The 10,779-nt window shown below is 36.9% G+C and overlaps 1 protein-coding gene across 2 annotated transcripts in view; it reads right to left on the bottom strand.

Annotated features, from left to right (window-relative positions):
• SECISBP2L (SECIS binding protein 2-like) overlaps nt 1-10,779 on the bottom strand; it is a 57,868-nt gene continuing 47,089 nt past the window's right edge. The window contains exons 14-17 of one of the 2 annotated variants that reach the window (XM_011967299.1): nt 9,991-10,211; nt 8,951-9,105; nt 5,493-5,712; nt 1-2,041 (exon numbers count right to left, since the gene is read on the bottom strand). In XM_011967299.1, the coding sequence (XP_011822689.1) occupies nt 1,359-2,041; nt 5,493-5,712; nt 8,951-9,105; nt 9,991-10,211 (1,279 nt within the window). In that variant the 3' untranslated portion in view covers nt 1-1,358. The remainder of the gene's footprint in view (nt 2,042-5,492; nt 5,713-8,950; nt 9,106-9,990; nt 10,212-10,779) is intronic. The other variant, XM_011967298.1, reaches the window with a different exon arrangement.

Raw genomic sequence — 10,779 nt, forward strand, 5'->3', positions numbered from 1 at the left:
ATGGAAGACACAAAAAATACAGTTTGTCATTCTTCCACCATTACATAAACTTGTAAAGTCACTAAAGTCCAGGTGGTGACTGACTAGCAAATAAAACATTTAGCTCATTTATTGTCTCCTAAGCAGGTATACAAACTCCTAGAGAAGGGCAGAGATAAATAATAGTGAATAGAGAATTAATACCTACATATCTGTATACTCTAAATCATCTAATAGTTTCAGCACAATTAGAACAACTTTCTCTTATCTTCTAAAACTTCCTCATCTAAGCCTTGATTATCAGGATACATGTCACAAGTTGTGCAAAGTTCCTTTCCCTGACCTCCTGACAGTAACTACGGTCATCGCTATGTGGAAGGTGCTCAAGGCTAGGTGCAAAATAGGTATCTTTTAAAAGGTGAAACGGTTTTGCACTCAGGACAAGTTTGGATACTCAATCAAATCCATATCTCAAATCAAGAGTCCTGAACCAGAAGCATGCAAGAGAACACACCAGTAGAAGACTTTGTTTCTGAAGAGTTTACATGTAAGTGCAGCAGTCATACAATCGGTTACAGTTATTCACCTGTCAAAATGTGCCTAACTTTTGTAAATAAGTCTATGTACAAGAGCATTCCTGAGGTAAGTAAGAAGCAAATATGAGAGAACCTGGAGGTCCTATCACGGGTGACTGTTCACTATTATAGACAGCATCTATCACTTTCCACAAATGAGGCTAGCTAGCTATAATCTAAGATGGTGGCTCCACTGCTAGCCGAAGTTTTGAAGACTCTGTTTCAGCCCATCCCAACATTAATTAATTACAATAATCAGTGACTTCTGACTAAACATTTGTGGACCACATAAAAGTTGCATCGATTTTTTAACATACAACACTGGTGGACTTAGTTACCCTCAGCCTTTTGTTTAGTTTTCTGACTCCACCCCCAGTTCTTTTTTAAAGAAGCCCAAACAACTTTTTGGTCAAATTAGAGTAGAGGAGGTGGAATCCTGAAGCACACACTGATAACTGCTTCTATCCTGAGAACCTTGTTCTTTAATTTTCAAAATAACTTTAAGTAAGCATTTGAAATTTATTTTCTTTAAGATCTGGTCTTCTTTTTATCATTATTTTTGATTACAAAATAAGCTGAAACAGATCTGAATTTTCCACACAGTTCTTAGAAAGAAAGACACCTGGATGCTAATCAAAAGCTAAGCTACAGATCATAACAAAACAAGTAAAAGCTACAAAAATATTTGTTGGGAATTAAATACGTATATTAAATACTGGACAGTGCAAAATGTTGAGATGAAGCATAAATGGTAATGGCTGCAACCCTTCCACAGCTGGAGATAGAGAGCCGACATTTCCTGAGTTACGTAGTTTGGGTTGTGTAATTAGAATCAGAGTGCTCTTTGTTGAGCGAGCTGCAGCTGCTGGACTTCTGCTGCCCAGCACTGGCCTGCTGGTCAGCAGTCCATGCCTCACTGTCCATCCCTGGCTCCAGCACCTCGGGCGTCTCTGCTTCCTCTTCTCCACTTTGCTCTACATTGTCTTCCTCAGAACCATTAAGGGTTTTTCCAAGCTGAAGGGTTTCCATAGTTCTCTGGGTCTCTGAGACCCAAGACTCAATTCGACTATTGAGCTGTACTTCTACAGATATGGGTTCATGAGTGTAATCTTCCTCCTCCTCCTCATCTTCATCATCTTCTTCTTCAAGCATGCCAGGTACAAGAGTGCTGGTGGTGCTGGTGATGGAGGAATTCAAAAGGTCTCGGCAACTGCCATCCAAAGAGCCAGTCTCTGTACTCTGCTGTGAGGCCCATTCCAGGTCATCTGGCTTCACTTCCTCTTTATCACTTGCTGTGGATTTCCCAGCACTTGTAGCTGAGGTAGTACTGCCTGTAGCCACTAATGATGGCTGCTTACCAATAGGGGGTGTGTCAAATGGAAGTTCACTGGGTTTTTCAGAAGTGCTGTGCTTACAGGATACCTCTTTCTCATTTTCTGATGTTTCCAGTCCATCTGAAGTTTCCACCATGTTTCTCCAATTTGTTTCTACAAATATCAAGCAGATTTTTTAAAACGTTCTGGAACACTGTTTCAAAATCGTGCAACTCTTTAAAAACCCCCAAATAAGAAAGAACAACAAAATATATAAATTTGTTGGCTTAGAAACTGGAAAAACTACAAATTTAGTTTGTTTAGTACTAGTTTGAGAGAGAGAGAGAGAAAGTGTGTGCGCGCACGCGTGTGTGTGTGTGTGTGTGTATTTCAGATGGAGTCTTGCTCTTTTAGGCTGGAATGCAGCAGCATGATTTTGGCTCACTGCAGCCTTGACCTCCTAGGCTCAAGCTATCCTCCTATCCTGAGCTCCCCAAATGCTGGGATTACAGGTGAGCCACTGTGCCCAACCTAATTTAAATGTTATAAAGGGAAAATAATTCCCAAAAATGTACATTCAAGATAAAGAAACAGGGAGGTAAAAATAAGTATATTAATGCTTCAGAATGCAAGAGCTCTTATACCAATAGGAGCTCACTGGCACTCATAAATAAAATCCATACATTCATGAAAATCAATGAACTGCCTAACTTTTTTGTGGCCTAGAGGTGTACTGGGCTCAAGGACCCACAACCCAAGAGATAGAAGAGCCAAGATGTCCAGCAACAATAGTTCTGATTTCATGTGTTTGTACCATGCTCACTCAGCAAGTTATTTAAATTATCTTTTGGCCTGTAATGGGACATGTGTTTCCAATTATAAGCAAAGAATCCATCTATGCATTTCTAACATCTGTGAAAGGTTGTTTTATAACATATATATATAGCTTGGCTTACAAAGTGATTTTGGAAGACAAAAAAAGTATTATATACTAGAGTGGTGACAAACTAAATTATTTCTCATGATAGGAAATCAGTTGAAGGCAAAAAACATACCAATAATCAGTAAAGATCTCTCACCCTTCAATTTTTTCAATTTTTTTTAAAAATAAAAATTCTATCATATTGACATTACAGCTACTATTTGCAGTTTATAGGTGTCAGTTGTAGCAAACCTATTCACACTAATATGTTCACTATGGTTACCATCTATGGGCGATATATTGATACAGAGCGTATTTTGGGCACTTCAAGTCAGGATACATTGTCTGGGAAAAAATTTCTTTCCTGAAGCTTCTTTAGCATAGAATGAGTCCTTTCCACTCTAATTTCTACCTCATGAAAAAACAAAGAAAGAAAGAAAGAAACAAACAACACCTCCTTCTATATTCTCATTCTCAGCTAATGACATTATCATTTACACGATCTCAAAGCAGAAGAAACCTTATAGTAACCCTTGGTTCTACTTTTCTCTCCTATTAATATTATATCCCTTTAGTCCACTGAATTCACCACTATACCATGACACTGGTAGCTCAAAAACTACTAAATCTGTTTACTACTGCCTTAGCTCAGGCCTTCTTTTTCTTGCTGTTCATTTGTAGTATCTTCCTAACCAGTTTTGTGAATTGATTATATCATTGTCTAACTGGCTTTTTATCACCCTAGGATAGAATCCAAAATCCTTGGCGTGGCACAGCAAAGGCCTCCATGATCTGGCCCTTATCTATCACTCTGGTTCTATTTCATTCTGACCTTGAACCATGGGCCACACGCTCCCTGCTCAGTGTCATTTAAATTCTCACTGTTCCCTAAAGTTGGAACATAAGCTATACTCTTTCTGTAGATGTGTTTTCCTCCTTTCCCCTTCAGACTCCCATTCATCTTAAACTACTCTTAAATGTTAGTTCCTTCATGAAGTTTTTCCTGGCTCCTGAGACAGGCAATCGCTAACCTGAACTCCCACAGCACTTTGTACATATACAGTCAAAAGCTCTCGTTTTGTGTTTGCTGTTTCACCTTCCTCATCCCTCCTCACTTCCACTCCAGCTCATCTCTGTGTCCCTATGACTGGCATATAGTAAGTGCTAGAAAAAAAAAACAAAAAACCAAACAAACAAAAAGTCTAGTAAGTGAAAATGTTCCTACATATATTTAATTACATATAAAAAAAAAAACTCCGAAAGGCATAAAATGTTTTAAAATTTTAGATGCACATTAACATTTCCTTTCAACAGTTTTTTTTCTAAAGAGAAATCCAAGACCCCGAGATTAACTGATAACACCTAAAACCTTTAGGCAGAATATAGAAAAACCAAGGCTTCAATCTTTGAACACTTTGAATCTGGTGCTTTTTGAAAACATCACCTCCATCTCTGAGACCTTCTTTTTATACTACCTGTGTTTATTTGTGCCCGTATGAATATTATTTGTTACTCTGTCATCTGTCCAAACCCACAGCTTTATAGGTTTCTCTTATGGCTTGCCTTTGAGATGTGGCATTTCACTATATAGAGAGGATCGCGCTCATTTACAATGTTAGCACTTTCCCTTTATCTTCTTAATTTTCAACTAGTATCACTCCTGCAAAAGAAACATGTCTGCCTCTAAACCAGTATCACCTGTCCCTGGCCAATAGTTTCCTAAGGGCCCACAACAACTTGTAAATTGCCTCTGCTCTGAAGCTTTATTGAAAGCATTCCAAACATCTAACTACAATCACAGACAGGGAGGCCAGGAAGGGGAGTTTGGGAAGAAAATGAGGACTCACTCTTTTTACATGTTAAATTTTAGGTGGCAACAAGCTATTTGATAACCTCCCAGAGAAAAGAAAAAAAGAATGAACAAAGAGTCAAATGAAAGAAGGTGGCTATACTATTTAAATTTTAAGAAAAGAAGAACAAAGAAAGTTACATAGGGAAAACAAATCATAAACTAAACCAAGAAAGAGAATTAAAGAGCTCAAAGTATTATAGACTGTAAGGCAAAGAAACGACTGAGATGTAGACTTTAGTAAACAAATGTTAAACATTAAGTACTATTTTTTAGTCTGTATCTCTTTTTGATTACAATCAGACTTTACTTAAGGCAAATATCATGTCTAGGTTTTACAAGCTTAGAGTGAATAACATTCAGGTCTGTAGTTTACTTAGTAAATACATTAAAATTTTTTTTTAAATTTTTTTCTTTTTAAGATTAGTGCAGTAGTGAGAAGCGGGGAAAGAGCAGAACAAAGGAGATCAATCTATAACTGACTGTGAACAAATTAGATAACTCACTACCTTCAGACCAGCCCTTAGGAAATATAAAATTTTAGTAACTGAGCATAAAGTATTGGAATAAAACTTCCTAGTGTTTACTTAGTGACAGGTCACAAGTACGGTGTGTTTTGCTTTTTAAAGCCCCCGAGGCTTTTTTAAAAATTTGGAACTGTGATTAAATTCCAGTGTCTCATAAGAAGTCTCAGTCCCAAATATTCTCCTGATTTTTAATGAACATGTTTAATGCAATGTTTTAAACCAAATTTCGAGCAACATTTGACTAATCAAGAATAAAGATAGAAATAAAAGGCAGAATAGAAATCATCTCATAGTTTAGGTCATTTAAAATAGTATTCAACAACTTACCATATTCCTTTTCATTTACTTCAGAGATGGGTTCAGAAATGACACTGCAGAAAGAAATGGCACTTGCTGCAGAGGGGTTCCGAGAATGTCCCATGTGGTGTGGCACCTTCTTCACATTCTTCAAGGCTTCCTCAGCCTGCTCCTGTTCCATTGCTGCAACCATATCTTTATATGCTTTCCTGGCTTCCTCAGTGAGTTCTACTAACTTATTAAACAGGCTCTGAAAAGAAAGAGTATTTTGATTAATCCATTTTTTGTTATACTTTTTATTCCTATTATGGATAATAAATATCTCTACTGTTTGTTTCAGGGTCAGACATACTTTCAATGGGGATAAAATCCAAGTGGTATGCAAACCACAGAACCTTATGAAATTACTCTATAACTTACATTTACTGTTTAATTCTCACAAGTCTGAGGAAATTTCTTGATTCCAACACTAGCCACTAAATGTGATATATTAAAAGTTCTTACAACATTCAACAAGTGCACTCTTCCTTTACTGTCTGCCACAACAGAGGGTACAAAGATGACTGAACATCAACTCTACTCTCAAGGAACCTTCTATGTGGCTGGAAAAAGATGGTAAGAGACACCTATAATCCAAGGCATAATACCTTAAATGCCTTGAGAGGTGTAAAGTGTTACGGCTTTTAGATGAGACATCAACTCTAAACTGCTGGGCATCACTGAGGAAGTCATGAAGGGAAGATGACATCAGCATTGGCCTGGAAAACGGTACAATTTTGAGGGGTGAAATCAGGGCCTTCAAAGCCATATATGCAAAATCATTAATAAAGCTACAGACATAAGAAAAGTATAAGGCTTGTTAGGGGAGCAGTAAAGAATCTTATCTGGGTTACAATATAAGGGAATGAGTGTATTCTGAGTGATGTTCAGGAATGTAGAAGGAGATGGCAATCTCTATAGGAATTAAATTTTCCTGTATTGTTTATTTTTTGGAAGAACTAGATGACAAAAGTAAGCTGGTGATAATATGGATAGCTAGGACCTTGAAGATGATGAAAAGATAACACAAGATAGAAAAGCATGACTACTGGGCCAAATGCAAATTAGAATATAGAGCCTGGAAGTAGAATACGGAGCTAAAAAAACCAGAAGTTCTTTCATTGCTGAAACAAAAATAGGAACAAAATAAATAATTTCCGTGAAGTGGTAGGTACACTGAGCATACTCACATTTAATGAGATGGCAAAATTTGGCTGGGCATAGTGGCTCACGCCTGTAATCCCAGCACTTTGGAAGGCCGAGGTGGGTGGATCACCTGAAGATAGGAGTTCGAGACCAGCCCTGACCAACAAAGAGAAACCCTATCTCTACTAAAACTACAAAATTAGCCAGGCATGGTGGTGCATGCCTGTAATCCCAGCTACTCGGGAGGCTGAGGCAGGAGAATCACTTGAACCCAGGAGGCAGAGGTTGCGGTGAGCCGAGATCATGCCATTGCACTCCAGCCTGGGCAACAAGAGTGAAACTCCACCTCAAAAAAAATTAATAATAATAAGATGGCAAAATTCATATAGCATTAAAGTTGTACTTCAATAATTATGATACCTAATAATGTCCAAAGATTTAAGTTTTCACAGCCACCAGAAGGCCAATCTATATGACTTTTAGTTATGCCATAATTCTACAGCATCCCACTCCTGTTAAATGACCAATTTAGTATCACAATGCAACATACAACATTAAGTAAAGAATTGCAAAGAATTAAACATAACCTGGACATTTTTGAGAATCTGTTTAATTTTATAGTAAGTATAAACCTTGAGATGAAAGCATGGCAAAAAGTGCTACATTGCTGTAGAATAATACATTTCTGAAAATTCATCTCAAGAAGGAAAAATATAAGTAGCTTCCTTTATCCAGCTGCACTTTAAACTGTTTAAAATAGCAGGTATAATATAGGATGCTGCTAATTGTATTAATTTTGAAGAGTGGTGGGTGTTACCTACTGGTAGTGTAAAAAAATATATTCAGGATTTATTATTTTTAAAAAGGAAGACAGATTCTGTTAAAAAAAAAATGACAGCCCCTATGTGGTTACATGTAACAGGCTTGACAAATATTTGCAGTGTTTAATAAACCATGCATTGAAGTGAAAACAGTAAAAAGAAAATATGCAAATGGATATGTGAGTTTAACATTGGTTTTACAATATAAAAAAAGAAATAAATTGTTAGGAATAAAAGAATATAAGGAAAGAGAAGAAAAACTGAAGAGAGATGCTAAAGATCAAGGAATAAAAGCCTTGAATGTGAGGGTAAAGATTGGAAGCTTAATTCAAAGATTAGTTGTATAAGATGGTAAAAGTAACAGGTGCACTACCATTCACTGTGAATAGACATACTTGATAATATACCAAGCTGGTCTGGAACTCCTGGGGTCAAGCGCTCCTCCCACCTCAGCCTCCCAAGTGACTGGGCTAACAGGCAAGAAATTCTCACATATAGTCTAGCATAGTGGGCAGATATACATCTATCTCACAATTTCATTCAACAAACATTTATTGCCTGCTTATACTCAAGCAATGTGAAAGGTGTCAGGAATATAAAGACAAAGGAAGGGGGCTGTCACCAAGGAATTCACAGTTAAAGGGAAAGAAACATACATAACCTACAGCAAGGCAGTGTGTTATGCTAAACGTGACAAAAGCATGGGCTATTGTGGGAGCACAAATATTATTTATATGCTCATAGAGCAGGTGGGTAGAGAATTTCATGGGTGGTGGGAAAGAAACAGAATGGACAGGGGAATGTAGGATATGCAAACATGGTGACTGGATAGACACACAAAAATAGTGTGGTTGGCAAAAACAGTCTGTCAATGATATCACAAAGTACTTTAGAATCACCTTCGTAAAAAAACAGTCTTAAACACTACAGTTGATGAGCATTATGCTAAATTAATAACCATTATATTATCAGCTCCTATAGATAAAGATCAATATTAGCAGATTGCCAGAGAGATGATGGTTGATAGTATCATGGGTACAACTATTGTGACAATTGGTTTAGAAATTCTATTTTCTAAAGGAAAATCCCTTCCAATTAAAGGATTCTTTTGTCTCCTGATTCCTAGTAGCACAAAATATACCCATCTAGAGACTGAAGAAATTACATTACATAATATCAGATATCTTTAACCAGCAGTAAAATAAATTACCAAGTACTATGCAGTTGAGCCCGGAAGAAAAAAACCACTTTGGCAGAAATAGGAACTAAAACCTTTTCAAAATGCTTTAGGATTCATCTACATAAATCTTTTCCACCACTAAAAAAGGAAATGTAATACTCAAAAAATTTCCACTCATTCTTTGAGGGTTGTCAACTCACTCCTTCAAATGCTTAAACATAACACTGGCATATGTCAATTGAAAAATGTGCTATCTGGGGGATGTGCTGGAGAGCAAGAGTGTGTGTCTTCTAAATTCTTACCTCAGCACCAAAGTAGTTGAAGATTCCCACTACGCTAACAGGAACCAGCTTGTTCACACAGCGTCCTAGTGCTTTCCTTCCAAGGGCAAACACAAAAGGAATTTCTTGTTCCCGAGCCATGGCTATAACATTATAGAGGGCCTCATCTAGACCACCTGAGAAAATCAACACACACAAAGGCTTTTAGTTGTTGCCTACATGGAGCTAATTGCACACCTGACAGCTAAAGCATAAAACATTGCAGCAAGGAATTCTATGAACGCTTGTAGCACTTACGCTGTTACACACATTATCCTATTTGATTTTATACTACATATGGAAGTATATATGTATTTTCTTTCTCCCCTATTAAATTCCAAATTCCCTCAAATCCAGTGTTTTTCTTTCTCCATAGGGATTAGCATAGCAGCAATCAAACTGCAATTCAGCAAATATTTATTATAAAGAAATTAATTAAAATTGTTAATGGCTGACTCGCAAATCTTTCAGTTCAAGAAAAGATCTCTCACAATGCAATGAGATCGATTATACATTACTGGTCTCACTGATATTCCTCGCCATGCATATGCCTACTACTTCTACCTGCTTTGTCTACTATGGTCACCTAAAGTTGCCCATCAAAAAGGACAAATAAGGATGCATGATGCAGTTCAAAGTACTTGTGTGCTGGTTTGCATAAGTGCCTCTAAATGAAACTGCTGCTGAGAGACAAATCACCACCATAAAATTTTAAAAGCAGAATATATTTGCCGAAGAAATGCATTCTGGCTAGACCTCCATCTGATCACAACAGAAGGGACAGTTGGTGGGCCAAACTGAAATCTTCCACTGGTGTTCATACATGAGGATTTTATTTACAATCCAGTCTCAATTCTACTACTTAATTTCAGGTATTGAAAGACTGCATTTTCTTTTCTCATGCTCCAATATTCTGCTTTATACCTAAACTCTGATGAGAAAGACATATGGCTTCCACTTTATATTCACTGAATATCCTACAGCTATACTATCAAAACACTTCAAAAGCAAAAAGCGCATACCTTTTGACTGGATTTTTTCACAGTTTGGAGAAATTATAACACACTTGATCTTGTTTAACTTCATATGTTTGGTAACTTCTCTTAGACCCATAACGAGTCGTCTCCTTGCTTTTGCTCTCACAGGATCTTTTTGGTAGATGCGTTCCTGGAAACTGACAAGCTCTTGGAGAAGAAGAGTCACACATTCATCAATCTCTTTACAAAGAACCTGATTACAATACCTGTAAAGAAAACCAAAATGGGTAACTCCATCCTAATTTTTCCCCTATAGTTATAAAATTACATTAAGGAAATATCTCTAACAGAAAATATATCTGGCAAGAAGTTTTCATGAAAAGTCTTTTAAAGAAGTGTTTAAAACTTCTTCAATTCTTCAGTCAATTACAAAAACAGAAGGGTGATGCAGATATTCCTTGTTTCTGCATTTCAAATAGGCAGATTTGATTCCGAAATTTTTTTTAAGTATTCAATAAATGCTTGCTTTTATTATGACACTGGTTTTATTCATCACTTTATCCCCATCACCTAGAAAAAGGCACATACTAAGCACTCAAAAATATCTGATAAATCAACAAATATATTTGTTGTCTTCCACGTTGTATTCTTTTTTTTTTTTTAAATTATCCTTTAAGTTCTGGGATACACGTGCAGAATATGCAGGTTTGTTACATAGGTATACACGTGTCATGGTGGTTTGCTGCATCCATCAACCTGTCATCTACATTAGGTATTTATCCTAATGCTATCCCTCTCCACCCCCCACCCCGACAGGCCCCAGTGTGTGATGTT

Source organism: Mandrillus leucophaeus, unplaced genomic scaffold (assembly GCF_000951045.1).
Source record: "Mandrillus leucophaeus isolate KB7577 unplaced genomic scaffold, Mleu.le_1.0 Scaffold798, whole genome shotgun sequence".
Taxonomy (NCBI): domain Eukaryota; kingdom Metazoa; phylum Chordata; class Mammalia; order Primates; family Cercopithecidae; genus Mandrillus; species Mandrillus leucophaeus.